Genomic DNA, 26556 nt, shown 5'->3' with positions numbered 1-26556 from the left:
AGGCCGGGCGGGAAGTGGTTAAAAATCTGAGCCCCAGATACCTGATGGCGAAAAGCCCAGGAGGTTGCTACAACCCTGGTAGAATGAGCTATCACCCTAAAGGGAGGAGCTTTATGTTTCAGACCATAGGCCTGAATGATCAATTGACAGACCCAAATGGCAAGGAAAGCTGCCTGTCCTTTGTGTCCTTTTGGTTATTTAAAAAAAAGGGAGTCTGATCCTCGGATCTCCACAGATCTAGACAAATGAACCCGGACTGTCCTGACAACGTCAAATGAATGCAGTCGTCTCTTCTGATAAGCGCGGCCGAGAGAAAAAAGGCAAATTAATGTCCCGATGATTTAAATGAAAGGCTCCACTTTTGGCAAAAGGTATGGAACAGGTCGTAACATGAGCCTGTTGTGATGAAAGATTAAGTATGGTTCCCTACATGGGAAAGGGCCACCAACTCCGACACCCTTCTAGCCGAGGCAATGGCCATTAAGAAGGCTAGCTTGCGTGACTGCAAGTCTAATGGAATTTCCTTGATAGGTTCAAATGGTTGTCTCTAACACAAACAAGCACCAAGTTCAAGTCCCAAGGACACATAGCTGACCTAAATGGGGGGAAGCAACCGAGTTGTCCCCTGCATAAAGGTTCGGATCAGTGAATGGGAGGCTAAAGGCCTTTGGAAGAATACCGATAGGGCCGAAACTTGACCTCCGATTGTACTCCAAGCCAATTTTATTTCCACAGCTGACTGTAGAAAAGAGAATTTTCCCAATCACTTATTTCAGAGGATGCAATTTTTTGGCTTCACACCAAGCAATATAAAAAAAAAAAAAAAAAAAAAAAAGTCTTCCAGGCCTCATGATAGCTCTTCCTAATGACAGCTTTTCTAGCATTCACTGGGGAAGACACCACTGATCCTGAGATTCCACAGTCCTTTAACACCCTGGCTTCAATAGCCATGCCGTCAAAATTTAGAGACTGTAAATTGGGGTGGAATATAGGACTTCGAGACAGTAGAATGGGGGCGACATGCAAGCGCCCATGACCCGTCTATTGTCAGTTTCACAATTTTTGGAAACCAGGGCCCTCCGGGACACAAACTGCTGTAGTTTGTTGTTGCACCTGGATGCCAGTAGGTCGACCCCTGGCCATCCCCAACGTTGGCAAATTTCCTGGAACACTCCTGGGTGTAGGGACCATTCCCCCAGGCAGAACTGCTGGCAGCTGAGATAATCTGCCTTCCAGTTCTCTACTCCCAGGATATGGGCTGCTGATAGAAATCGGCACGTGTCCCTCTGTTCAGGCTAGTATGTGTGGTTCACCTCCTTCAGAGCTGGACTCCTCCTAGTACCACTTTGGTGGCGTATATAGGCTACTGCAGTGGCATTGTCGGCATGAACCCTGATAGAGCAGTCCTGAAGCTCCACCGTCCATGACCGTTGGGCCCCAAATTCATGGACATTGATGGGTAGGATCTGCTCTGTCCTTGACCATTCCCTTGAGCCCCTCTAGGGTCTCTCCGCAGCCTGAGAGACTGGCATCTGTAGTCAGTACTCTCCAAGTTACCGGGAGGATCTTCCCTTTCGCAGGTTCTGATCCTGGAACCACCAGTTTAGGCTTAAGCGTGCCAGAGGAGATAAAAACATTGGATAATCCAGGGCTTGTCCTCTCCTGTTCCAAGCAAACAAGATGTCTTGTAGAGCCCTGGAATGGAACTGGGCATAGGGCACCACCTCAAAGGATACCATCCTCCCTAGAAGACTGATATAAAGGCGAATGGAGGGTTGGCTGGTGCCCCTTAACTGACGCACCTGATCCTTCAGGGCACAGGTCCTTGCGGGTGGCAAGAATACTCTTGTTTGGACCGTATCTAGGATCAGACCTAAATACGTTAGACCTTGAGCTGGTTTCAAGCCTGACTTTTAAATATTACTGATCCAGCCTAAGCTTTTAAAATACCGCACTGTGCATCCTAGGCTCTGTTCTAGAGCTTGTAGTGAGTGATCTCCGAGAAGGAGGTCATCCAGATAACCGAGCACCAGAATCCCTTGGACCCTTAAAAGACCCATTACTGGTGCTAGGACCTTTGTGAACACCCAGGGGGCTGTAGCAAGCCCGAAGGGTAGAGCCACGAACTGAAAGCGACGTTCCTCTACTGCAAACCGTAGATACCTCTGATGAGGTTGAACGATAGGTATGTGTAGATACGCACCCTTTACATCGATGGAGGATAGAAAGTCTCCCATTTGAATTTTGGCTACTACTGAGCGCACATCCGAAATCTACTTAATCAGTAGATATTGGTTCAGGGATCTTGGGTCCAAAAATGGGACTTGTGACCCCGTTTGGGGGGTCAGGTTCGCCCTTTCGGATACAGGAACCTGTACAGTCACTTCTTGATGCACTAAATGATGTAGTGCCTGAAGCAATAAGTCTCTTTTTGGAGAACCCGAGGGAGCGCTGGATTTTAACCCCCCCCCCCTCCCCCAACGCCAGCTTGTAACATCGTTCTCCAAATGTCCCCCCCCCCATTGGAGTGGGAGCACCCCCCTAAAAGGAGGGCTTGGTGCTGGTTTTATTCAAATTTTGTACCCAGGGCTTTTTCTGGCCCTGGACTTCTACTAGCGACCTGTTGACAGCGAAACTGCCTTGACGCTGAGATATTTGAGGAAGCAGTCCCTGAAGTTTTAAACGAGGTAAGCCTGGTGCTTTTCTTCACAGGAAGTAGAGAAATCTTTTGGATATATTTGTCCAAATGATCACTGTAACGGACCTATGAACTATTCTGCCTACAGAGGACTGCATGACTTGTTACTGAGCTCAAAGGGTTAATTGTAGAGTGACTTTCACTGCTAAATGCTAATTGAAGCTCTGTTGTGTATTACCAGTTAACAGCCTCCTGCCAGGTGTATGCCAACGTGATGATCTGTGAGTGTGTATTGTTCTAAAGGTTAATTGAATTCTATTGAGAAAGGAATGTGCCCGGCCAGGTCATGTTAAGTGGATCTCGGTGCCGGAACGTCTAGAGACCGATTGATTCAAGGAGATGTCATTATTTCAAAGTATCTGTGTGAAGGGGGGGCGGAGAGTGTCATTGTTCCTGTCACAGTTGTAAGCACATATAAGCTAAGGGAAATGTCCCATTAAATCAGTCTTGTTTGACCCTTCAACACGCAGCCTCGTCTCGTTCTTGATGGGGGACCCTCTCTCTCTCTGGATCTTGGGGATGGAATGATACCGGTTTTACTTGCATATCGCACTTTGCCAGGGAAAAGGACGTCGCCAACGGCTGATACCCTCTCACTAGCCCGGGTAGCCGTTACATTGGTTGGCAGCAGCGGGATGGTCCTTTTATCCAAAGAGCAAGTGCTGAATGGAGTCGCAGTACGCCAGGCTGAAAAGATCCACACTAAAAGATTAGAGAGTCGTGGTAGGAGCGCCAGCAACAGACCACAGAGGGAGCTGATAGCTGACCTGCTGGAGCTGGACGAAATGGATGGATCCATGGAAGGAACTGAGCCCCTTGTACCGGTCAGCGAGGAAGATGTAATTACTGGGATTGTACAGCGGAGATTATCCTTGTATCCAGAAACGTCCGTGGAACTAAACAAACAGGTGTTCCGGGAAGCAAGGGAAGAGATACAAACTAAGAGGGGACAAGAACTGGAACTGGTAAGAGCGAGACAGCCCATTACACATGCAGTTCCTACCCCCCCACCCGCGGCTACAGGAAAAAATACCGTTCACTGCATTTAAAGCTTTTGTAGAAAGTGAGGAGGAAATTGATGGATATTTGGCGGATTTTGAGAGGCAGTGCTCACTACACCAGGTACCACCAGACCAATGGGTCACTATTTTGTCGGGGAAATTGTCGGGCAAAGCCAATGAAGCCTTTCGGGCTCTCGCTCCAGAGGATATTTTACAATATCAGCAAGTTAAAAAGGCGCTGCTAACCCGATATGCCGTAACGCCAGAAGCCTACCGCCGGCGCTTCCGGGAGTCCAAGAAGAAGGCTGTGGACTCCCACATGGAATGGGCCAACCAGTTACAAAGGGTGACATCCCTTTGGGTCCAAGGGTGCAAGGCCAACACCGGGGAGGAAGTATTGCAGCTGTTCCTAATGGAACATTTCTTCCAAGACCTGGCTGCAGACATACAAGACTGGGTACGAGATCGCCGTCCCGCTAACTTAAACGAGGCGGCTCGGCTAGCAGATGAGTACGCGGAGACAAGGAAAGTAAGCCAGGGAACTACGCGGCTGGCTCAGAAGGTAGAACCGCGTACTCCAACCGTCACCCCACGCCCAGAGTTTCGGGCTCCAGTCCCACCACGTCCTCAGGGGCCTAGCAACTACCCCCGGGATTCGCCTAGGGTGACGTGCCATCACTGCAGCGACACGGGACATATTGCTCATTATTGCCCTTTGAGAGCTACAAATAACTGGAGACGCACAACACCCAACACAGAGGTCACTTCATCACGTCCCTCTGCGGCCCACTGCCTGGAGACCGAGGGGGGCCCTGAGGAATGTCTGGGAATTTGGTATGAGGCAGACCCAATACAAGCTGCCTCTCCGGATAACCGTCAGCATCACCGTCAGGAGGTACGGGTGAATGGACAAGTAGCACAAGGCCTAAGAGATTCCGGGACTACTATCACTCTGATTCAAAAACATCTGGTAAAGCCAGAGAACGTGTCCACTCGCACAGTTGCCGTCCGGGTCGCAGGGGGTGCTGTATTTCACGTACCCACCGCCCAGGTGCACTTAGACTGGGGAGCCGGGTCAGGAAAGACCACAGTTGGTATCATGGACAACCTACCTGCCGAGGTGGTGCTGGGCAACGACATTGGCCCTCTGACTTCGGCTTATTTACCTACACCTGCTGCTGCTTGTCCCGTGACCACCCGCGTTGCTGGAATCAACTCGCTTGCTGCTGAGACCCGGGTAAGACTACCTTCCGACATGTACTGTAGATCCGGCACAATATCACAGTCTAAAATGGGAATGTGACAAGTTGGCCAGTGAGAAATCAGAGATGCAACGACACTGTCATGTATTATGAGATGTCCCGTGGCTTGAACATTGAAATGCACAAAAAGGCGGAAATTGTCAAAAGATTAAATGGGATTTGCATCCAGGTGGTGCCGTATCTGTCCCAAGAGCATCAGCAACAGGTTTTGGGAGCCATTGAGAGAGCAAAGCAAGTGACTGTTCCAGAATTGAATTCCATTATTCACCTTCACCATCAGCTACCGACCTGGTAAGCCAATGGGAAGGCCGACGGACTGTCCAGGCAAACTGAACTTTTACCTTAACAGCAGACCGGACATCCCCAAGTTGACCCGAAAAGGATCAATCCGGGTCTGCCGGAGTGTTCCACAAAAGGGGAGTAGTGTAACGGACCTATGAACTATTCTGCCTACAGAGGACTGCATGACTTGTTACTGAGCTCAAAGGGTTAATTGTAGAGTGACTTTCACTGCTAAATGCTAATTGACGCTCTGTTGTGTATTACCAGTTAACAGCCTCCTGCCAGGTGTATGCTAACGTGATGATCTGTGAGTGTGTATTGTTCTAAAGGTTAATTGAATTCTATTGAGAAAGGAATGTGCCCGGCCAGGTCATGTTAAGTGGATCTCGGTGCCGGAACGTCTAGAGACTGATTGATTCAAGGAGATGTCATTATTTCAAAGCATCTGTGTGAAGGGGGGGCGGAGAGTGTCATTGTTCCTGTCACAGTTGTAAGCACATATAAGCTAAGGGAAATGTCCCATTAAATCAGTCTTGTTTGACCCTTCAACACGCAGCCTCGTCTCGTTCTTGATGGGGGGGACCCTCTCTCTCTCTGGATCTTGGGGATGGAATGATACCGGTTTTGCTTGCATATCGCACTTTGCCAGGGAAAAGGACGTCGCCAACGGCTGATACCCTCTCACTAGCCCGGGTAGCCGTTACAATCACCAAATAAACGGTCCCCATGAAAGGGGAAACCTGCCAATAACTTTTCACAAAGAAGCTCAGCTGACTAGTTTTTATTCCACAAAAGCCTGCGCATATGTACATGCAAGAGAGCCAAACGAGAAACCTGCTGAATTGAATCCTTTTAAGGTTTAAACGGCTAAACACAGCGCTTAAGAAATATCGGTCTTATTTTCAGGCAGATCATCCTCCTGGTTAGGCCTATCAGGCCATTTGACCAGATCCTTTACTGACTGGTGGAAACCAATTGCTGCAACAGCTGGCTAAATAGCTGAACTATCTAAAGAAAATTAAGCCTTTAATAATGACACCAATTTCTTGTCAACAGGGTCTTTCAAGCCCTGTGTGGTATTTACCAGACAAGTTAAGTTCTTTCTTAAGGTAGAGACTGCTACATCTACGGCTAGCATGCTCCATTTTTTTTTTTAACAAACTTTTCAGAGAAAAACCTCTTAAGAGGAACAAAATCCTGTCAGGATGTTCCCATCAGCATACACAGCCTGATCCAGCAGGAGGTGTTGGGGGAAAGCCTATGTGGCCTGAATGAGGCCTCAGAAAACCCAAGAGGACCAGGGGGGCTCGTCACCCCTGAGGCAATTTAAAGCCAGAACAAAACATTTCTGCGACAGAGGCAGACATCAACTGGATATCTTTTTGTCCAGATTGCTCGGAAGTAGACTCATCTGCCAGGCCCTCCAGAAAATCCTGAGCTTTTAGCTCTTCCCCATTCTCAAACCATTCCTCCTTCAAACTAGGAGGCTCCAGGGAGGGGGGGGGGGATCTGTCACACTTCTTGCAACCCTGCGGGATGGAGGCAATCCTGCCAGCAATCCTGTGCTTTAACCCGACTAGGGTTAAAGGGTGAAGAAGCAGCGTTGACTGTAGGCACAATCCCAGATAGTTGCATCTGCTCAGAATGCCCCGTAAGCCTCTGGTCCTTCAGGGGATACAACACTAGGGATACGACTAGGTTCATTAGGAACCGACGTCTTAGGTGTGCCCTTCCCTGTAGTATTACTCCCACTACTCGTTTTTGAAGATATTTAATAGCCACAAAAAGCGTACTTGGGTGTAGTATTAAAACACCTCAGAAGTTGGACCCTTTATTAGGACTCACCAAGCCCCTATACAACAATCCTGCTAAGCACCTTAGCCTGCCAAGCAACACTTAGTGACTCACATGACCGGGGCAAGGAAAAAATTAACCGCTGCAAGTGTCTGTTCAGAGCCTGCTTTGGGTCCCACAGCTGCCTTCTGGAAGCACCGCAGGCTTGGCATATACAGTTTAAATAAGCTGGCTGGATTCATCGTGGCCATATAGTCTTTTCTGCCCAAAACCTCTTATCTGCCAGGCTGATCGCTAAATCCTTATTATTACACAAGGAAACGGCTATCATGGCATTATTCGTTTCTAACTTTGATTGTCATCAGGTCAAGACCCCACCCGAGTACCACATCCCTAAAAACCTTAAGTGGGGGGAGCAGGGCACCCAGGGCATTAAAAGGAGGCATTTGGCGCCCAAAGAAGTTCGCCATTTTGGGATTTCAATCTGTTTTCCTTATTCGGATTTGAAATCATACCTTTTGATATTCAATTTTCGGATGAATTTATGCACATCCATGTAGGCCAAATTTATTTGGCCTACGCGGAGGTGCATATTTGAGTCTTGTCTAAACACGAGTTTTTTTGCGTCTGACAATACCGTGTTGATCAAGTTGAATATCCCTGTCCCAACCAAGTCTTTCTCTTTAGATCATATTTGCCGTCCAACCTCTGACTCTTCTCTTTGATGTCCTGACCTCTTGACACCCTGATTGGGCCTGTGAAAACCCCAATGTTGTTGGTTAATCCCATAGCACCCCCAGATAATGGTATTTGAGATGCATACGGGGGACCATTTGCTCTCATAGTCAGAGGGGGCATTTCTACGGTCATACTTTACATCAGGACTCTTCCTGTCCCGTAAAGGAAAGAAACTATTCTGTGTGTTGACATAATCATACTCCTTCTCTCCTCCCATGTAATATGATGGTTCAAAATGGCTAGGCTTAGGTCCATATTTGGGACCATATCCTTGTTCTCGATAATTGGTCTGACCAGGGCCCCAAAAAGATGAAGGACCCCCTCCCCCACCATTAACTTGTTGCCCCTGGGCATGTCCATAAGGTAAACGCCCCTGGTCATACCCGGAATGGGGTTGGGGATTACCTCGCCCCTGCCCTTTCCCTGCATGTTGGCCTGGTCTTTGGGGACAATGTGCTGGACGTGGGGCATGGTTAGATTGAGGATCCCCCTTTATGTTACCTCTTACCCTGTAAAGGGACTGGTATGATACCAGTCTTCCTATCATAGGGGGCCCCCCCCAATGGTCTCCTCCTCCACTGTTGCGTTCCCCCCCTTCCTGAGTCAATATATGTTGTGCTAGCCTCATTGGATTGTTCAGCTAGGATTCTTTTCTGCCAAACAAAAACACCTCCTTGGCAGTCTACTAGGTCCCCATTATACTTTCTTTACCATTTGTTCTCCGTGTTCCTTTTCTAGTAATTTCAAGAAGGACTGATTTCTTGTAATCGTTACGGTAATTTTGACAGACTAAGTTTCTCTTCAATGCCCTTAAATTTCCTCATCCAACCGTAGAAGTTTTTGACACTTCCTCTCTACCAAAAAAATTAAAAACGTAACCCCTGCTTCGTTAAAAATATTTAAACCAGTCTTCAAGCTGTAGTTCTCCGTTTTGAGGGCTGACCTCCCATCTCAGACTATGGACCATATTGTTTTTAATATAGGTTTCCAGATATGCTATATCCCATTGGGTGTGGGTCTCGGAAACATTTACGTATAAGTCTTTTTTGTCCGAATTTACACTTGTGTCTTTTTTGTCTCTCATTTCTGGGTATACGTGTCTGGTTTATGCTTATAAACATTGGAGACAGAGTTATATTGGCTTCTGATGTATATTCTGTTCCATCACTCAACTCCCCTGTGAGCTGGTATTCCCCATATCCTCAGGATAAAGGCCCTGCACACATCTGTTTTTTTTTTTTTTTTTCACTAAATCCAACTATCAAGATACATTTTTAATTATTTTGGTCTATAGACTGGTCATGTACATTTTGAGTTTATATGTATTTCAATTGTTTATAATATCCACTTATATACAACTCATTAGTGCAGCTCCTTTATGATTTTTGTTATTGTGGTATGTATTTTGCCTAGAGCTTGCTGCTTTTTCACTTTAAGTAGCGCGGTTTTTCTCTTATATCTGGTCGTTAAAGCAGCAGATTTCATAGGACATTAGCAAAAATAAAAACATAAAACTAAAAAAAAAAATATATGTATACATTTTTTTTGTCTAGTGGTATTTGTGTGTCCTCAAAGGATGAGAGAAACAATATTTTCATACAGTTAGCATTTTTATTCTCAATTGAACAAGAAACATTTCCTTCAAAGAATTCTTACTCACTTAAATTTAACACTGGCAATGTATCAACATGGTCCTATTGTTGGATGTCAAAAGCAGCTCAACCTACAAATCGAATTATTGGCACAGCCAAGACCTTCAATTTAAATATCTTAAAACACAATAGGAAAAAATGAAAAATGAATGTATTCGCATTCATCTACATCAGAATATAGCACTTATTTTGTCTCAACAAGTGGGCATACATCCTAAAAATATTTCAGGGCTGTTGGGGTTCGTTTTAATATTTTGCACAAGACATACAAAATTAGAATACATTTTTTTTATTAAGCTTAAGAAAAACAAAATCTAACCTGTCACATATGGTTCCAAAGCCTTTGGCACCAAGCTCCGCGCCAACTTCAGATCTTCTGCTGAACAGCTGCCAGTCTCAAGTCCACAAGCCATACCCATACGTTTTAGTACTTCTATATCATCATGTATTTCAAAAGTGTTGTCAAAATTAAAAAGATATTCAAATCTGAAACAATCAAAGTAGTGGTTTGTTAAAAAAAGAAAAAAAAGAAGTGTATAAAACTACATTCTCATATCCTTTAGCTAGTATACATATTAAAAGGCAGTGGACACACCTGAATAAAGACAACAAAGTAGAGAAACAATACATACATTTAAAAAAAAAAAACACCTGTAAAATCCTGTTCTTGGAGTACATTGTAGTACACAGTAAATATTCATAACTACTTAGGTTATTCTGCAATCTATAGGTGAATGGAAACTGGGCAAAAAATAAAAATAAAGGCAGAAATCCCCATCCAGACATAATCCTGCCGAGTTATACCAAGACGCTGTTTTGTAGCAAGAGGGGATGATCTCCATGCTTTATGTTCTCCAAGAATTTTTTTTTAGGTTAAAAAGACAAACTTAAATCATACATCACAAAGGAGTTATTACTTGGGATGGCCCAAAGCACTGAACATGAGGATCAGGCAACACAGCAACAACATGCCCAAAACCAAATCTGGGAAACACCACCACAAAGCCAGCTGCAACACCTATCACCCAAAACTGTTTGCAGAGACTAATGCTGGCCAAACACGCACAGAATTTCAGCTGAAACTAGTTCCTTTTCGGAAATGTCGTTTGCCAATCGTGCCATTAGTGGACCCAACGTTACAGACGATTTTGACCGTGGGCCTGGCTATGATCATGGAAATGATCATGTAAGGAAGTTTATTCTGTCAGTTAGTGGCCAATTCGATTTCGACCGACAAAATTGTTCAGCCTGCAAACAGCCAAAATTCTGTGCGTGTATGGCCAGCATTAGGGTCTTGTCCTGGAGCCCCCTGGACAATTGCGGTCGTGTGACGTGGCTCCCAAACAAAATGACGTCATTTTCCCACAAATAGAGCTTTCTTTTGGTGGTATTTGATCACCTCTGCGATTTTTATTTTTTGCGCAATAAACAAAAAAAAAAAAAAAAAAAACAGTTACTTACTGGTAATGTTATTTTCCGGAGTCTTTCAGGACAGCCACCTGAGAGACCTTGGCTCCTCCCCTCCGTAGGAAACACCGCGCCAGCCTCCTATAAATTTCCTCCTCCCCTGCTGGTCCTCAGTTCTTTCAAGAGCACCTCCAGTTGCTGGGGAGACAATTATATATGATACAAATAGTTAACTATATCACATTTCCTGTAAGGAAATCTTTAATACACATTCGGGTGGGTACCTGGCTGTCCTGAAAGACTCCGGGAAAGAACGTTACCAGTAAGTAACTTCGTTTTTCCCCTAATCATCTTTCAGGACAGCCACCTGAGAGGATAACCAAGCACTTACCCTAGGGCGGGACCACAGCTTGTAAGACCTTGCGTCCAAAGGTCTGATCCTTAGCTGACCAAAGATCCACCCTATAATGTCTTACGAAGGTGGCAAAGCTGGACCATGTCGCCGCTTTACAAATCTGCTCCGGCGTTGCTCCAGCTCTTTCTGCCTGTGAGGCGGCCATTGATCTTGTGGAGTGCGCTCTGATACCTTCTGGGATCTGTATGCCTCCTAACTTGTAAGCCTGTTCAATGGCTTCTCTTAGCCACCTCGCTATGGTGCGCTCTAGTGGCTCTGTGCCCTTTCCTAGCTCCATAATGTAAAATAAATAAGGAATACATCTTCCTTAGTGTCTTAGTTACCTCTAAATAATACAAGACGCATCTCCTGACGTCTAAATTATGAAATGTTACTTCTTGTTCTTTAGAAGGGTTCGGACAAAATGAAGGCAACAACTTCTTGTTCCCTATGGAATCTCTGGATTACTTTTGGCAGGAATCCCGGGTCCATTTTAAAAATGATGCGGTCTGCAAAGATCTGACAAAAGGTTTTTTTTTTGCTGTGGCTATTGCTACCAGAAAGACTGCTTTTAGCATCAGCGTCTTTAGGTTGCAATTCTCTAGTGGTTCAAAGGGGTCCGCTGTCAAAGTTTGCAGCACTAGTGACAGGTCCCACTTTGGAAAGACTGAATTCTGTATAGGTCTTTGTCTGCCCAGGGATCTGAAGAGCCTGATTATCCATCCATGGGTCGGATGCTAATCTTTTTTTTTTTTTTTTTTAAACTGAAAGTGCTGACACTTGACTCTTTAAAGTGCTAAGGCTTAATCCTTTCTCTACACCACTCTGCAGAAACTCTAGGACGGCCACTGAACTCTGTGTTAAAGGCGTTTTCTGTGCACCAATTGTTAAAGCACTTCCACACTTTCTCATAGATTTTACGTGTCTCCACTTTCCTACTTTTTAGCAGAGTCGCGATTAAGCGGCTCGAGAACCCCTTTGCTTTCAGTAGCTGCTCCTCAGATACCATGCGGCCAAGCTCCACCTTTCCACTTGGGGGCAGTATATCGGGCCTCGGGAGAGTAGAACTTCCCGGACTGGCAGTAACCAGGGGGGCTCTATAGCGAGTTCTTTCAGCATAGGGAACCACGGTCTCCTGGGCCAGTGAGGTGCTATGAGAATCAAAGTTGTGTTCTCTATGCAAAGTTTTCTTATTACTGCTGGTATTAACACTGGTGGAGGAAAGGCATAACATTCTGAATGTCCACTTTTGTGCCAACGCATTCACTCCTAGTGCTCCGTCTTCTCATTCCAGAGAAAAGAACGCTCTGACTTTTTTGTTTTCTCTTGATGCAAATAAGTCCACCTGAGGTGTTCCCCATTTTTGCTTAATTTGTTTAAACACATCTTGGTTTAACACCCAGTCGCCTTCTTTCACTTGTCTCCTGCTGAGAAAATCTACTACTCTGTTTAAATCCCCTTTTAGGTGGACTGCTGATAGAGAGTATGTTTTTCTCTCCCCATTTCAGGATTTTCTCTGCTAGTGCACACAGGGTTCCACTTCTTGTTCCACCCTGTTTGTTTATGTAGGCAATGACTGATGCGTTGTCGGACACGATTTGCAAGTGATGTCCTTTTAACTCTTTCTGGAAGGATTGAAGTGCAAGCCCTACTGCTTTCAATTCCTTCCAGTTGGATGATCTCATCCCCTCTTCCTTTTCCCACGCCCCTTGTGTTATCTGGGAGCCTAGATGCGCGCCCCATCCTACGCCACTTGCGTCTGTGGTAAGGGTCTGGGAAATGGGAAGTGTTCACAGCTGACCTTTGGTTACATTCTCTAATGTCCACCACCATAGGGTTATTTTAACCTTTGCTGGTATTAGAACCTGAGTGTCCAAGGACTCCTGCTTGTGATCCTATATCTTTAATAGGAACATTTGCAGTGGTCGAAAATGTAAGGCTGCTCATTGTACTGCTGGGATCGCAGACGTTAGTAACTCCAGTGTTGACATCACCTTTCTGATGGTGCATGGTAGGTTAGCCTGGATTGCACTTATTACTTTTTGGATTTTTTCTATTTTTTCTTTGGGTAGAAATGTTTTTTGCTTGACTGAATCTATTACATATCCCAAGTATGTTATCCGCTGTAGGTTGGATTTTTCCACATTAGCCAACCCAGACTTTTTAGGAAGGTCTGCGTGATCTTGAGGTTCTTTTGTAACCTCTCGGGAGATTCTGCAAACAGGAGCAGATCGTCCAAATAGGCAATGATGGATATGCCTTATGCCCCGTACACACGATCACTTTTTGTCATGAAAGAAAATGACATTTTTCATCATGAAAAAAAACAAAGTTTTTCCAACTTCATCATAAAAAACGACGTTGCCCACACACCATCGTTTTTGAAAAATTATGAACAAAGCGCAGTGACGTACGACGGCACTCTAAAGGGGAAGTTCTATTCGCCTTTGGGCTGCTTTTAGCTGGTTACTTGTTAGTAAAAGACGATTTGCGCTTTTTTGTCTGTTACAGCGTGATGAATGTGCTTACTCCATTATGAATGGTAGTTTTACCTGAACGAGCGCTCCCGTCTCATAACTTGCCCAAATAGCAAGTCCCCTGTAAATGGGATGCCACATAACTTGGCTTTAGACGCGCAGTCCCCCTGCCATGTCTTTAACCATAGGGCCCGTCTTGTGGAGTTGGCTAGTGCGGATGATCTAGCTTCCATCCGTACGAGTTCAGCTGAGGCATCTGCGATATAGGCTATGCCTCGCAGCAGCGTGGGAAAGGAGCATAGGATTTGCTCTTTCGCAGTTCCTTCCTCAATGTGTGCCTGGATCTGATTTAACCAGAACTCCATATTTCTGGCCACCACCGTGAATGCCATAGCTGGCTTTAAACTTCCCAGTGTGGAGTCCCAGGATTTTTTTAATATTGAGTCTATCCTCTTATCCATTGCCTCAGATAAGATGCCCATATCCTCAAAAGCTAAATCTGTATGCCTTAAAACCTGTGAGAAGGCGGCATCTAGCTTTGGAATTTTGTTCCATACTGAGGATGGGTCATCTGAGAATAGAAAATGTCTCTTTAAATCTTTAGAAAAAAAAAGTGTTTTCTTTCTGGCTCTTGCCATTCTTTTTCAATTGCTTCTATTAACACCTCGTGAACTGGGAAATTCTTATTTTCCCGTTTTCCCAATCCCTCATACATCTGGTCATGTAGAGACCGGGGCTTTGTCTCTCTCTGTATACCCAGAGTGGTGTATATGGCTCCCAAGAGGTGATCGACATCTGAGAGTTTGTAACGGGAGGGCTTCCTGGAATCACCTTTCTGAGCCTCCTCCGATTCTTGGGAACAAGACACTGCGCTGTCAGGTTCCTCTTCTACCTCCTCTCTAGGAGTTACTGAAGGGCCTGCACTGGTAGAAGGTCTTAATTCCGGTATTACAACTGCTACCTGTACAGGAGGAGAAGCCGACTGAAGCTGCGGGATTTGAAATCCTTCAAAGGGTTTTAAAAGATTCAAAAGTGTTGGATAACTCTTTAACAGATGATGCTAGCTCATTCCGTTCTGAATTATGTTCTCGTACTAGCTTGCTAATGCAATCACTACAAAAAGCTTTCCTCCATGAATCCCTAAGTGACTTTGCAGGATGGACACTTCCTCTGAGCAGGCCTATCTTCGTCAGTTTTCTGAAAGACATAAGGGAAAAGAATACCCCCATAGTTAGTACCGTAACCACCTTCTGCCCACGGCAGATGCGCAGTGTTTTCATGTGGGCTTGCCTCACTAGGGGCCCCATGAACCACCCTCTGACACTAAGGGCTTTGACTCACCCCCCCCCATTTTTTTCCTTGGGGCGAGGGGTGGTGGGTTTAGGATAGGGGAGATCCACCCTAGGTTCCCCTTACCTTAGGATGGAGCAGTGTCCCTTCCTTCTGCCTCCGACATGTCTGTCACCAGCGCCGTTTCTGCCGTCTCAACAGCAATTGTAGCTCCCTCCAGCCTCTGCCTGACTCGGTTTGTAAAGTTTGCTGCCGGAACCGGAAGCCGTGAACCCGGAAGTGCACACCCCCGTCTGCCGGACAGGACGTCACCCGCCGTCGGCTCCGTGCGGTCCCAATAACCGGCCTGGCTGCGCACTCCTCTCCACTGCGCTCGGTGCTACAAAACAGAGCCCCCCGACCTGCACTCAGGGATGTGAGGGTGGCAATCTTAACCCAGGTTAGTGACCTGGCTTGTCCAAGAGCCCCTGCTCCTATTCCGGACTTGTCTGCCTAAGCCTCCCTTGGCTCTCTTTAGCTGGTTCCTAAAGCGGTTTCCCCTCTGGAGGAAACAAATAACTGAGGACCAGCAGGAGAGGAGGAAATTTATAGGAGGGTGGTGCGGTGTTTCCTACAGAGGAGAGGAGCCAAGGTCTCAGGTGGCTGTCCTGAAAGACGATTAGGGGAAAAGAGCGACAATTTTGCTCTAATAAAATATCCCCAAAAAAATAAAATTTCTTCCACAGTTTAGGCCGATAGGTATACATATATTTTTTTTTTTTTTTACCAAAATCGCAATAAGCGATTGGTTTGCGCAAAAGTTATAGTGCCTACAAAAAAGGAGACGGTTTTATGGCATTTTTATTAATTTTTTCTTACTAGTTATGGCGGCAATCATGGATTTTTATCGGGACTGCGACATTATGGCGGACACTTCACACCATTTTGGGACCATTGTAATTTTTACAGCGATCAGTGCAACAAAAATGCACCGATTACTGTAAAAACGACACTGGCAGTGAAGGGGTTAACCAATAAGTGGCGGTGCAGGGGTTAAGTGTTCCCTAGGAAGCAATTCTTACTGTTTGGGGGCGTGACTACACATGACACGTCACTGATGACCGTTCCAGATCACAGGAACGGTCATCAGCGACAGTGTCACTAGGCAGAATAGGGAAATGCCTTGTTTACAAAGGCATTCCCCTGTTCTGACCTTGCCGACCACAATCGCGGGACTCCCTAGAACATCAAATTCCCGGGACCCGCGGCCGCACGCGCGCATGCCTGATAGGCGGCAGATTTAAAGCGACGTACCTATACGCCAATCTGCCTGCCCGTGCCATTCTGTCAACGTAAATAGTCGTGCGGCGGTCGGCAAGTGGTTAAAATGCACTGCAATTCTGCACTTTACTGCAAAGGCTAGTTATAAATTGGGGTGGTTGCCATCTTTTTGTATAGCTTTTTTACTGGGGGGGGGGGGGGGGGGGACACACACACACATTGGATGCCTTCAGCTGCCATTGTGCTTTTGCATGGGCGTCCAATGTGTTCCTGTGCCTCCCTCCAGGCAAACCTACCCTTAAATTAACATCTGCTACATGAGCTTAAAAACTTTGAGACTCACAAATAGTGTCATGACCACAGTATACAGAGGAGCCTTCACGAGGCACTGAGGCTCACACATATTTGCAACTAAAACCTCTGTTTTTAAACGTGAATTGTTAGATGTCAATTTTTCCTTTGCAGGCTAGCTGGAAATATACTGGAAAACTTTTTATGAAGCTCATCAGCATCTGGCCACACATCTAGTCCCACTAACTACTTTCTGGACTGACCACATTGACTCTTGCTGAGCCCGCCCCTCTAGCATGAAGACAGTGATAAAAATTGAGGATTTTGCTCAAACAGGTTAGGTAAAGTGTTTTTTGTTTACTTTATGAGTCTTGTGCATCAAACTAGATTTGGTACTTTGACTACTTACCGGACTTTTAGGCCGCAAGGCAATGTTACAAAAGTTCTACATAATTTTTTTTTCTCAAAATTATGCTTGCACGAGAAACATTTACTTACTTGTCATTAGAAATGCTACAATCAATCACAGTCTTTTTGCTGGTGTTCACAATAATAAATGGTAAATGTATAACTGAATTGGATGGAGGCGATCTATTTGTTTGCTGCTCTGTTTGACGATTTCTTTGAACTAGATTTTTGAAGGCAATTTGCTGAAATAGAAAAAAAGAAAAGTAATACAAAATATTAGCGTTAATTGATACTCTATAGTTATTTAAGTCTGACAAAATAACTTTAGTTTTGGATGGAGCGGATACAAATTGTAAACTGTTGGATTGTTGCTCCTAGTCAAGAATTCATGTCTCTCCCTTGTCACAGAGACAATGGTTTCACCAGACAGTGGAAGTTCCAAAAGTCAAACTTGCACTTTAAGGAGTCCTAACCCCCTTTTTTTTTGGGGGGGGGGGTGTAAATAGTTTTGATGGGTACTCAGCTCCCACGTCTGCCTGTGCCGCCTAGGTGGCGACTCCTCATCCTGCAATCTTCTGGGACACGTCACAGGTCCCGTAAGATTGCTTGGTCATTAAGGCAGTGCAGCTCGCACTCAGCAAGCTGTCACAGCCGGGTGCCCACAGAGATGCTGGCGCAGAGGCAGGGGAGAGAACCAAGGCTTCAGGCAGCCACATCGATGAACCATGGGACATCAGCTACACTTATTGTAGTTGTCGACTTTTAAATAAACTGAAAAACTAGAGGAACTCTGGTCATAGTAGTAATTAGTAGCTTTTTTTTCTTGTGCATAGCTGCTAGAGATGTTTCCTCACTTCCCATGTGGCGAAACCATCGTCCCTGGGACAGTAAGGCCTTGATCACAAAGGCTTCATCATGAATGAGACACTTGTGTACCGTATGTACAGCAAGCTTTTGCAAAGCCTTAAGTAAGCTTCAGGCAGCTTAAGGACACATCCTAATGGGAGTACTGTCACCCTGGGGTCTGTGTCAATGTGCTTTGGGCCTACGTTGATGGTACCAGTTTAAAACAATTCCGAGATCATTCAGAGTTCTATGAAAGGTGCATCTGACCTGCAGCAGACTGCCTCTAGCTGCATTTTCCCCTGCTTCAACCAGGTTTAACATTCTTAGAGACTTGCATAAAAATACAAATCCCATCGACACAGGCTCTTTAGCAACAGAAAATCTGCTAGCTGTGTTTCAAGTTACACTTTACTTCCAATATGGGGATATTAAACCTAGATCTTAATTGAAATGTAAATTTTCATTTAAATGCTTTAACAAAGCTGTATGAAGCTCAATGACAGGGGTTAAACAAATATGTAGAAAGTCTGCATCTTTAGTAACGAAGTAAGCCATTAAAATGAATCACTTAAACTCCAAAATTAAAAAAGACAGAGGCTTGTTTAAAGTATTTAAGAACCTTAAAGTGGATGTAAACCCACTTTAATAAACTGCCATAGTGCTGAACTATAAGGATATACATGCCTCCAGCATGTATCCTTACCTTTCAAATGTCTCCCCCTTCTCTATTTGTAGCCCTGAAAAACTCCGGATTCAGTGGGCGGGTCTGTTGTGTGGCGCTTGGTGGGCGGAGTCGTGACATCAGCAGACTCCCCACCCACCTCAACATTCCCCTTGGTCAGAGCACACACAGGAAAGGCGGAGCACGTTCTGGGCAAAAGCAGAGGGCGCTCACTCCCCGTCAGTCCTGCACACATATACATGAATGTCCAGTGACAGTCGGGGATGATTGGTGCGGCGGAGACAGCTGTAAGCACCGATCTCCCTGCATGGCTTTTCAGCTGACAGCCACGGGAGGGAGAGAAGGAGAAGTGGCTGATGAAAAGCCATGCAGGAAGATCGGTGCTCACAGCTGTTTCCAGCTGCACCGATCACCCCCGACTGCACCCAGTGTCTTACTTCCCCTCCAGCAGCCATGTTCTCCAACATACCCCCCCCCCATCTCTGACCCCCTCAGTGTCCTTCTCATCTGCCCGCTGTGTCTGTCTTCCTCCTCAACCCCACCTGGTGGGGGATCTGTCAGGATGGAGAGCGGAGAAATGTCCCTTACTTTTCTGAATGGGACAGAGAGCTTTAGTAACCGATTGCTCTGTGTCTTGTGATAACTGAGCAGAGTAACCTGTGTGTTACGCTCCTTCAGTTTATGCATGGAGAGGAGCTGCTTCTGCACGAGATGTAAATCGCCTGTCATTCACAGAACCGGGAAAGAACAGACTAGTATTTCTCTGTCTTTTTTCAGTGCGATAAAAACGGACAAAGAAGGAGGATTGCTCAGAGCTGGAATAACTTTGTGGCAAGACTGGGCACAGATGAAATGAAATCCCATACTGTACAAGTTACAAGCCTTAATTAAAAAAAAATTAAAAATACATTTTGGGTTTACATCCACTAACTATTTACACCAAAAAGACAAATTGTGATAGTGGTTGGATGAATGGGTCCAAAGAAAGTGTACACCAAACATTTGCAAGATGCTCATGCACTAGTAAAGGGTTTCTAAAGCCAAAAATTATATTTAAAATATTGGGAAGACATGGTGTTGATTAAAACCCTTGTCAGATAAAAAGTGCAACATTTTACAGTTGCCCCAGAATAAAATCAGAATGAATATCTACTATTGGGAACAGCCGAGGTTTTTTTTCCTAACAGCAGAATACTAATGTCTTTGGGCACAAGTTACAACATAAGATCTAACAGTATGGAAAAACTAAAAAATGCAAAGCAGCATCTTCCTTTATGTATGACAAAAAATGAAGATGCCACAACTGCTAGGAATTTATTTATTTTTAATGCAAAGAGCCCTCTTTCTTCACATACCATACCTTAGCTAAAAAAAATTGCCAATATAAGAATGTTACATAACTAATAATGCAATACTACTTGGGCACACAGATTTAACGGTTTAGAATTTTTATCAACACCAAGATTACCTGTAGAATAAGTTCCTGTAGCTGAGACTGTTTTTGCTTTATTCGCTCAAGTCTTCGTTGTCTTTCAACCTTAAAAACAATCTCAACTTTAATAGCATAACAGAGTTTAAGATATAGTCACAAAATACACTCATGCACTACTGACTAAACGTGTCAGTCACTTTAACCAGAACAAATACTGCTCACAGGTAGAAAAGTGCAGCAACTTAGAGATGCCAGCACATACATTCTGATCCAGCAAAGTTCAGACACTTCTAGCTTGCACTCCGTCTCCCACTTCATTCCTACCGGCCTATGACTAGGTCTCGGCTTTTATTTACTGAACACGGGAAATATAGCTCACACTATACTTTTGGCACTTGGACAATAGTGGTGCACTTTGCTACAAAGCAGCCACGCTCTTGGCCCCCTCCCCTTTGATGTTCATGCACAGAAAACTTTGTATTTTGCAAATCTGTTCACACATTGCAAAACATTACATGGCTGGGGGGTAGAGGAGCAGAGCAGCTGCAAAGGTCTTTTTGCGCTTTACATGTTAAGGCCCCTTTCACACTTATACGACTTCAAAGTAGTTTCTGCATTATTTTTGTTCTGAAGTCAGATCAAAGTCAGATCCCGTATTAATGGATCCAACTTTGGCATGCAACTTGTGCATGAAGGGGAACTCCACGCCATTTTCTTATTTTTAGAACTGCATGGGTTCCCCCTCATGAGCATACCGGGCCCTTTGGTCTGGTATGGATTTCATGAGGAACCGCCACGCGGAAAAAACGGCATTGGGTTCCCCCCAAAATCCACACCAGACCCCTATCCGAGCACACAGCCCAGGCAGGTCAGGAAAGGGGGTGGGGATGAGTTGAGTGCCACCCTGCGCCCCCCACCCCAAAGCACCTTGCCCCATGTTGAGGACAAGATCTCCTTCCGACAACCCTGGCCGTTGGTTGTCATTGGTTGTCGGGGTATGCGGGCAGGGGGCTTATTGGAATCTGGGAGACCCTTTAATAAGGGGCCCCCCAGATCCCGGACCCCAAACCTATGTGAAAGCGCATGGGGTACATTGTACCCCTACCCATTCACTTGGGGGGAAAAAAGTGTCCATAAAAACAAAAACAAAAAAAAACACACACCAAAAACCTTTGAAAAGTAATTTATTAGGCAGCTCGGGGGGTCTCTTCTGCCTTCTCCCCTTTCCAGTCTTCTGCCGGGTTCTTATGCTCTTTTGCCCGCTCTCTTGCTAGCTCTTGCCCGGTCTTCTTACCTCTTTCGATGTTGACACAAAACGCTTTCCCGCTGTAATGTCGTGTATGCAACGACTTATATAGGCATGGGGCGGGGTCACCTGGTGTTGTCATCTGGCGACCCAGCCCCTTATGACGTCACCAACAGGCATGATGTTGCGGTGACATCAGGGACCTATAAAAAAAAGTTGTTGCGCACCGCACACACGGCATTACAGCGGGAGAGAGCATTGTGTCAACATCGGAAGAAGAGAAGAGGGAGGAAGACAGAAAACCGGGCAAGAGCTAGCAAAAGAGCATAAGAAAACGGCAGAAGACAGCGGGAGTAGAACCGGAGAATGCGGAGAAGAGGCTGGAGAGGGAAGAAGGCGGCGGACGAGGCCGGAGCTGCCTAATCCATTATTTTAAAAACCTTTGTAGCGTGTTTTTTTAATTGCCACTTTTTCCCCAGGTGAATGGGTACAATGTACCCCATGCTCTATCACATAGAGTGGGGGGCCGGGATCTGGGGTCCCCTTATTAAAGGGGCTCTCAGATTCTGATAAGCCTCCCGCAGACCCCAACAACCAATGGTCAGGGTTGTCAGGAAGGGGCCCTTGTCCTCATCAACATGGGGACAAGGTGCCCCAAAGCACCCACCCCCATGTTGAGGGCATGCGGGCTGGAACGGTTCAGGATGGGGGGTGCTCGCTTGTCCCCACCTCCTTTCCTGACCTGCCGGGCTTCGTGCTCGGATATGGGTCTGGTATGGATTTTGGTGGGACCCCCACACCGTTGTTTTTGGCGTAGGGGGTTCCCCTTAAAGTCTATACCAAACCGAAGGGCCTGGTATGCTCATGAAGGGGGAAGCCCTGGCGTTTTTTCTATATTTTTTTTTCAAAATTTTCGTGGAGTTCCCCCTAATTGTTGAAGGATTAAAGTCGTGTCCCTGGTCATTGAAGTCTTACTTCAAGTCTTAAGGGCAAAGTTGGATCCACAGTCTTTTCAAAATTGCAGCCACAAAAATGGCGCGACTTTGGAGTAGCAAAAGTGTGAAAGGAACCTAAAACTCGCCTCACAGAGGTAATAGTAACTAGGAAGGCTAAGTAGAGTAGACAAAGGAATCCGCATTTGGCCTTCATTGTGAAAGGCAAATGCTCTTTAAAAAAAAAATGGTAGGGCGTAGATTTGACCCTTAAAGTGGATGTAAACCCACATTTTTTTTTTTAATGTCACAATGTAGAGTATAAGATTTCCTATCATCTGTGCCCAGTCTTGCCACACAGAGTTAATCCAGCTCTGAGCAATCCTCTTATTGTTCAGTAAAAATTAACAGACTTCCAGATAAAACCCTGTCTAAATACAAAGTCCATTCCTCTCTCCTTGCTTTGAGTGACAGGTTATCTACATATCTAGCTTGGACGTGTTTATCATATATGTTAATCATATGTTATGTTAATCATAATATGAGGTGATCCACAGAATAAAAAATGATAAATCCACCCCTCCCCCACATAACACATCCTGGTAATATACAATGACCTGTGGATCACCTCATATTATGATAAACATAACATAACATATGATAAACATGTCCAAGGTAGATATGTAAATAACCTGTCACTCAAAGCAAGGAGAGAGGAATGGACTTTGTATTTAGACAGGGTTTTACCTGGAAGTGATATCACTGGAATACATTTGTGTTTTAACATTACTGCACTATGAAGCCCCTCTTTGTTTTTTATCCACCATTGGGGGCCATGTACCATCATTGAGAGATGCTGGAATATCGTCAGGCCTGGAAGCGTTTAAGTGCTCAATCCGTGATTGTTTGCTGCTGCAATAGTTACTGGGAGGCTTATGTTACAAGCCAGTTGAGGTGAGAGGTGTGTGAGAACGGAGTCACTTGGAGTGGAGCACCTGTCACTTTGCGGTGGAATACAATTACCAATTCTTTTTCACTTTGCACTTTCTGAACTTTATGAACATTATTATTTATTCTGCATGAGATTGGACTATTATACTGAGGATCACCCCTTTTTGGAATTTGTTGCATGAAGATCCTATGTTTATTCTTTATTGCTATTTTTTGTTTTCCTCATGAATTTTCACTCAATTTGTTAGCACTTCATTCTGATTTTTGATGCACTTAGTGCAAAAATAATCAAATTAATAAATGTGCATAAGTGTAATGTGGTCATTACATATTACTTATTAATTAGTAAGTGCCACAACACCCCCCATTCCTCATAAGTTTCATAACATGAAGCCTGGTGGAGGCAGAGACAAACTGCAGCTTGTGGCCTCTAGATAAAATGTTCTGAACCTAATGGACACAAAGTCCAACACTTTGACTAGTGTGGGCACTCCCTCCAATTACCTCCTTGGTAAAGTTGTCTAGGGATTCACAAAGACATTCCCCATCAAACTGCAAACCTAAGAAGCTTTTCTTGCACTGATACATCAAAGACCAGCATTTGAGCCCAAGTGTCGTTCACACATCTACTAAAGAGGCCCATTCTGGATATTTGGCACAAAATATTTACCAATCCCTTAAATTATAGTAGGGCCAACAGCATTAAATTGGTTGTAAAAAGGTTATTTTTGTTTTACCGTAATGCATTCTCTGCATTAAAGACCTTTCAATCTCAGTTTCCCTCAGCGCCCCCTTAAATACTTACTTGAACCTGACCTTGATCCAGCGTTTTACATGTCTCCATCTTCTCTTCTCTCTCAGAGCAGGCTTGGCAGCAGTTTCCTCCTGCTGCTGTCAATCAAATCCTGAGCAGAGAGTGGGGCTAATATGCAGTGCGTGTCAAAAAACACATCACAGCCTGGGTCACAATCGAGCCTGCACAGTGACCTCGGAGAAGAGGGGGGGCCAACGGGGGACCCCAAAAAATGATCAGTGTTTTGTAATTTTAGAAAAAAAAATAACCTTTACAACCACAACTCCAGTTGTTGGAAGGACAGAAAGATCCCTCTAGGATAGATCTAAAAATCACAAGACATTTTTGGACCAGACAGTTAAGGTCTGGCAGATGGACATGGCAGCAATGGCAGGTTGTAGAGCAGGGCCTGTTAGTGAAACTAAAGTGGTTCTAAACTCTAAGAGCCCATTCACACAGGGGCGACAGCCGCCTGACAAGTCGCCTCCCGCTCTGTTCAATAGAACCGTTCTAATAGGAGCGACGCAAGTCACTCCGACTTAGAAAAGGTTTTTGTACGACTTTGGGGGCGACTTGCATTGACTTCTATACAGAAGTCATTTTGCAAGTCACCTCTGAAGTCGTCTTCAGGTCGCCTTGCCGAGTAGCCCCCAAAGTCGTGCTGCCCCTGTGTGAATGGGCTCTTAAGGTTTTTCAACTTAATGTATCTTTTGCATTAAAGCCTTTATTTTTATTTAAATGACAAACATGTTCTAAAAAAAATAGATAAAAAGTTTGCGCTATTCAATCATGTATATACAAATGTAAAAAATTTGATGATTAGAACAGTCCATAAGTGATATGAAAATAAATCCTGATGTCAATATCCACCACCGTAGTAAACTTAAAATATCAGTGCCTCCAACTGAAAAAGCTTGCTTACCAGCTCCTATTGATCCCTCATTACAATAGATCGTTAGCGCTTGTGGCTTTAGCCCAGCCAAGGCCATTCTCCAGGTCCAGATTGTCTCCCAACAAGATCACCCCTTGGCACCGTATAAAAGATGTAAAGATGTCTCCAAAAACAAAACAAAGTGCTCACTCACAGGATTTTTTACATCACTTGTTGACTGTTATTTATTTTTACGTTTGTATATACCCGATTGAATAACGCAACCTTTATCTATTTTATGTTCACTCACTGTGTATATGTCTCACAGAAGGTTTGCCGCTTACACTTTTCATTCAGAAGATTGTAGCGCTTTTTCAATTTTTTTTTTTTATATAACATGTTATACTTGCCTGCTCTGTGCAATGGTTTTGCACAGAGCAGCCCAGATCCTCCTATTCTCTGGTGCCAAGCTGGTGCGCCTGGCTCCTCCCTCCTGCCAGGTGCTCCCACAGCAAGCAGCTTGATCTTTTGGGGGGGGGACCCCCAAGCAGGCGCACAACACATGGAGCCTTGGCTCGGCCCCGTCCCCTCCTGATTTGTTTACTGTCTTGACAGATGCATGAGTGATTTTGCAGCGATTAACACCCGACAAATGACGGTAAAATCACACAGACAGAATTGCAGGACATCTGTCTCCCAAAAGTTCTTGTACTTTTGGGTGACGGGCGCAACGCGATTCTGTTTGCGCGATTTAACCACGAGTCGTTAGGTGACAACAGCGGTACAATCGCACCGCGATGCTATTGGAATTGACGGGAATCACACATGCGTCACGCGATTAGGCACCATTTCGAATTGCTCAGATGTGAACAGAGTCCAAGTTACTTAGTCATATAGTGGCATAGGGGACTAGCATTTTGTTTATTCACCTGACAGGATCTCTTTAAGGCAAAGTCGGCACTGCAGTTTTACAGAAAACCCTTTGGAATTTAATTCTCCTCCCCTACCTGCTTGTAGTACAAGGGGAGAGCAACTCCTTTCCATTGCAATGCTGCTACAACTTAACCGGTTAACGCCCGCCGCATGTATATATGTATATGTACGTCCACACAATGGCACGTACAGGCATATGGGCGTACATGTACGTCCCCGCCTTTCCGCGGGTCCGAACTGGACCCCCCCATTACATGCGGCGGTCGGTAACCCGCGGGGAGCGATCCGGGACGAGGGCGCGGCTATTCGTTTCTAGCCGTCCCCTCACGATCGCTTCCCCGTGCTTCTCTGTGGTTGATCCCTTTTATAGGGAGACTCGATCGATGACGTCAGACCTACAGCCACACCCCCTACAGTTGTAAACACACACTAGGTGAACCCTAACTCCTTGAGCGCCCCCTGTGGTTAACTCCCAAACTGCAACTGTCATTTTCACAATAAACAATGCAATTTAAATGCATTTTTTGCTGTGAAAATTACAATGGTCCCAAAAATGTGTCGGCCTAAACTGAGGAAAAAATATAATTTATATATATTTTTGGGGGATATTTATTATAGCAATAAGTAAAAAATATTGATTTTTTTCTCTAAATTGACGATCTATTTTTGTTTATAGCGCAAAAAATTAAAACCGCAGAGGTGATCAAATACCACCAAAAGAAAGCTCTATTTGTGGGAAAAAAAGGACGCCAATTTTGTTTGGGAGCCACGTCACACAACCGCGCAATTGTCTGTTAAAGCGACGCAGTGCCGAATCGCAAAACCTGGCCGGGTCCTTTAGCTGCCTAAAGATCTGGGTCTTAAGTGGTTAACACACACACACACACACAAATATATTATATATACAATTATACCC

The 26556-nt window shown here is 45.0% G+C and overlaps 1 protein-coding gene across 2 annotated transcripts in view; it reads right to left on the bottom strand.

Annotated features, from left to right (window-relative positions):
• Window positions 1-26556, bottom strand: part of TFDP1 (transcription factor Dp-1) — a 155306-nt gene that overhangs the window by 11587 nt on the left and 117163 nt on the right. For both annotated transcript variants that reach the window (XM_040336262.1, XM_040336263.1), the window contains exons 8-10: window positions 19951-20019; window positions 17045-17196; window positions 9747-9913 (exon numbers count right to left, since the gene is read on the bottom strand). In XM_040336262.1, the coding sequence (XP_040192196.1) occupies window positions 9747-9913; window positions 17045-17196; window positions 19951-20019 (388 nt within the window). The remainder of the gene's footprint in view (window positions 1-9746; window positions 9914-17044; window positions 17197-19950; window positions 20020-26556) is intronic.

The sequence above is a fragment of the Rana temporaria genome, chromosome 2, assembly GCF_905171775.1.
Source record: "Rana temporaria chromosome 2, aRanTem1.1, whole genome shotgun sequence".
Lineage (NCBI taxonomy): Eukaryota > Metazoa > Chordata > Amphibia > Anura > Ranidae > Rana > Rana temporaria.
This window is presented reverse-complemented; position numbering and strand designations above follow the sequence as displayed.